The following is a 3117-nucleotide window of genomic DNA, read 5'->3' as shown; positions in this document are numbered from 1 at the left end:
TATCAACAAACAAGCAGCTTGCTGATTGGTCTGAATGTTACAGGTGATAGGTTTGGGTAGCCAATCAGCCATAATTTTCTAAGTAGCTTCGCATTGTGTCAACTGAAGATCTCAAGGGTCGAGTCTCTTGTGCAATGCAATATTAACCTGTGTTAATTTAATATGTAGCCTCGGTCATATAAACAACGTTATCTTTCCAACAATTTATCTTGTTGACGTCAACATTTTTTAGAAAAATATTTACACAAGTGTAGTTGTCGAATTCGATATAAATTGCTGAACTACCAGCCTCGGAGTCAATCACTACTGATACAACAAGCTAGAAACATGGTTCGACGGGAAACAGTTTTGATTTTGCTGATTACATTTCTCCAGTGTTCAACACAAGCAGCAGTCAATGACGCAAAAGAAGAAAAAAAGGTAATTATATTATTAACTTGTCGTTAAACATCTATTTTGTATTATAATAATAATCTCGTAATGGACATATTGTGTATTACCGTATATACTTTAATTATTCTCTGGTGTATGTTTTTAGACAAAGCCCGTAAATGTGAATACTGAAAAAAGTACAGAAGCAGTGGTCGATGACACAAAAGAAGGAACTAAGGTAATTATATGTTTACTTAAATAATAAAGGCAAATTAGGAAAATCCTTCTGTGATATAAAGTCCGACCAAAATAAAATGTCTAAGCTGCAGGGGTTTTCACTAACTCAATATCTAAATATGAAGTATAAGTGTGCATGAAGCCTAAAATTTCGCAATTTATTGTCATTGTTCTCATAAAATGTGACTTCTCATGTGAATATTGAGACAGACAAATACCAAATTATAGAGTAAATATAACATGATGCAATGAGGTACCCTGTTTGGTCAAGAACACTTTTGTTAAACCTATATTTATATTATTCATTGTAAACCGAATTGCCCTGAAGGGCTTCGTGTATATTACTGTGCATATCAGTTCCGTGTTTATGTTTTTCCAGGAAGAATTCGAAAATGTGAATAACTTGGAAATAACGAAAAAAGTAAAAAAAGCTGACGTGAACAATGTTTTACACTATAATCCATATCCAAGCGAAGGTATGTATAAATATTTAATAGTAAGGTCGACTGCTCTTTAGAAAAACAAACACTCTTCTGTCATCCCAGAATCTAGGCATGATTAACAAAGTATTAGTTTATCTAAATATTTATATGAATTGACCACTTATCTCATATCAATCAACGCCAAGAAAAGTATAAATTGTGATAAATTAAATAAATTTGAATATAAAAGTCAACGTTTATTTTTTCCATTATAAACTAGTTGTAAATATATTTTATTGTAGGAGTGAATGGCAGTGAATTTTCCCGATGGGGCAACAGTGTTGTATTCACTCGATGGGGTCATTATGAATGTCCAGAGAGTACAGTTATGGTATATTCCGGTAAGATACGTTGAATAAATATGTATTGATTTGTAGTGCAGGTAGGATTATTGAAGTTTATAATCCCAAATGAGGGAGTCGCGTTGGACAATTGGAAGAAGATGAATTTAAATTTTTGTATTCGTGATAGACATTTGTTTTTATATGTTCGTATTGTGTTCACATACTAAACGGAAAACTATGCCGTGCTAAGTCAGAAATGGAGGAAAATTAAAATGTAATAAAAATGCTCGCACGCGAAATAGAATGGCGCCCTCTGTTAAAAGTTACATATGTTTCCTTCTGATGAACACACTTTTATTAATTATAGGAACTATGGCTGGTAAATATTATAACAATTATGGAAGTGGTGGTAATTACCTCTGTCTACCAAAGATTCCAAAGTATGACCTCGAAGTCATTGATGCTGGTTCTGAATCTGATAGAGGGCGCTTGTATCCAGTCGAGTATCGATCCAGTTCCGGTCCCCTATCCAGTAGCCTGCATGACGATGTACCGTGTGCAGTGTGTTTGGATGAATACCGAAGTACTTCAATTCTATATCCGGCACGTGATGACTGTCCTTCCGGTTGGACAAGAGAGTATTATGGGTTCCTTATGTCCGCTAGATATGATAGTGCTTACTATTATTCTACGGAGTACGTATGTGTGGATGCTGCCGGTAAAGCTATACCCAATACGTCAGCTGCCTCGAATACAGCATTCATATATACCGTGGAAGCCACGTGTGTGACTGGAGGTGGAATAAAATGCGACCCGTACGTCACTGGTTACGAGTTGTCATGCGCAGTCTGTGCCAAATAAAATAATCTACTAGATTTTATTATAATTTTTTATTCTAGAGCTTATTAACGCAATGTATATCGTTATTATTTTTGTTTGTTATATTTCTACTAGTCTTTATAAGTACCAGATGAAATGCCAGGTGAAAAAAATATTTTAAAATGACTTTGTTTGGTAATAAGTGTTTTTACCTTGTGTGAAATTTTTATGTTCCCTTCGTGAAATATCTCAAATCTTCGAATGCATTTTATAATAAGTATTAAAATAAATGTGTTGAGCAAAATTAAGTGTCATTTTCCTTTTTAATTTTTGCTGATAATTTTGGTTCTCATCTATTATCAAGCGTGAATTCCTTTCTGCTTTGATATAGTGAATGATTACCAAGTAAATAAACACATCGCGACCGTAAGAACCAATAAGAAACGCAAACTACTATGATGATATCAATGCACATATTGTCCCTCGTCCAATCACGTATACGAATTTCTGTTGTTGTGTCAACACCAGTCAGTAGGTAATGTTACGTAAATGGTGTGTATATAAATAATGTAACTATTTGAATACAATTCTGGCAACTGCGGTTTTGTGAGGAACATGTCGAATGGCATTGATAGTCGATCTTGTATTACCGCTATGCTAACACAATGCTTCATCGATTCAATGTAATATAATGCGATTTTAGTTTAGTAGTTAGCAGTGAATACTGTAAAGGGGGTAATTATTCACTGGGTTTTAATTTAGCTTATTTCGCTGACTGGAAAATGCGCTAAATTAAAACCCAGTGAATATGTAAAATTTAGCATAGAACACATTATCTAAATGACGAAACGATGAATTTAAAACCCACTGAATATGCCTGAAATGGTAAATCAGTGAAATTTAAACCCAGTGAAAATTAGTCA

The 3117-nt window shown here is 34.0% G+C and overlaps 1 protein-coding gene across 1 annotated transcript; it reads left to right on the top strand.

The window, feature by feature from the left end:
- The first annotated feature begins 269 nt into the window (after window positions 1–269).
- Window positions 270–2498, top strand: LOC100367587 (uncharacterized). The gene is made up of 5 exons (XM_002738607.4): window positions 270–420; window positions 539–610; window positions 989–1085; window positions 1334–1432; window positions 1743–2498. Exons 1-5 carry the CDS (start codon window positions 328–330, stop codon window positions 2234–2236), a joined length of 855 nt encoding a protein of 284 aa, XP_002738653.1. The 5' UTR covers window positions 270–327; the 3' UTR covers window positions 2237–2498.
- The last annotated feature ends 619 nt before the right edge of the window (window positions 2499–3117 follow it).

This window comes from Saccoglossus kowalevskii, chromosome 3 (genome assembly GCF_978046115.1).
Source record: "Saccoglossus kowalevskii chromosome 3, keSacKowa6.1, whole genome shotgun sequence".
In the NCBI taxonomy this organism is placed as follows: domain Eukaryota; kingdom Metazoa; phylum Hemichordata; class Enteropneusta; family Harrimaniidae; genus Saccoglossus; species Saccoglossus kowalevskii.
Note: the sequence above shows the minus strand (reverse complement) of the source record. Positions and strands in the feature narration are given on the sequence as shown.

What these genes read in the sequence shown, in the direction of transcription:
- LOC100367587 (XM_002738607.4), top strand. Translation starts at nt 328, where the DNA reads ATGGTTCGACGGGAAACAGTTTTGATTTTGCTGATTACATTTCTCCAG. An exon ending in TAATCCATATCCAAGCGAAG is followed by an intron (nt 1,086 to 1,333) that starts GTATGTATAAAT and finishes ATTTTATTGTAG; the next exon opens with GAGTGAATGGCAGTGAATTT. An exon ending in TACAGTTATGGTATATTCCG is followed by an intron (nt 1,433 to 1,742) that starts GTAAGATACGTT and finishes TATTAATTATAG; the next exon opens with GAACTATGGCTGGTAAATAT.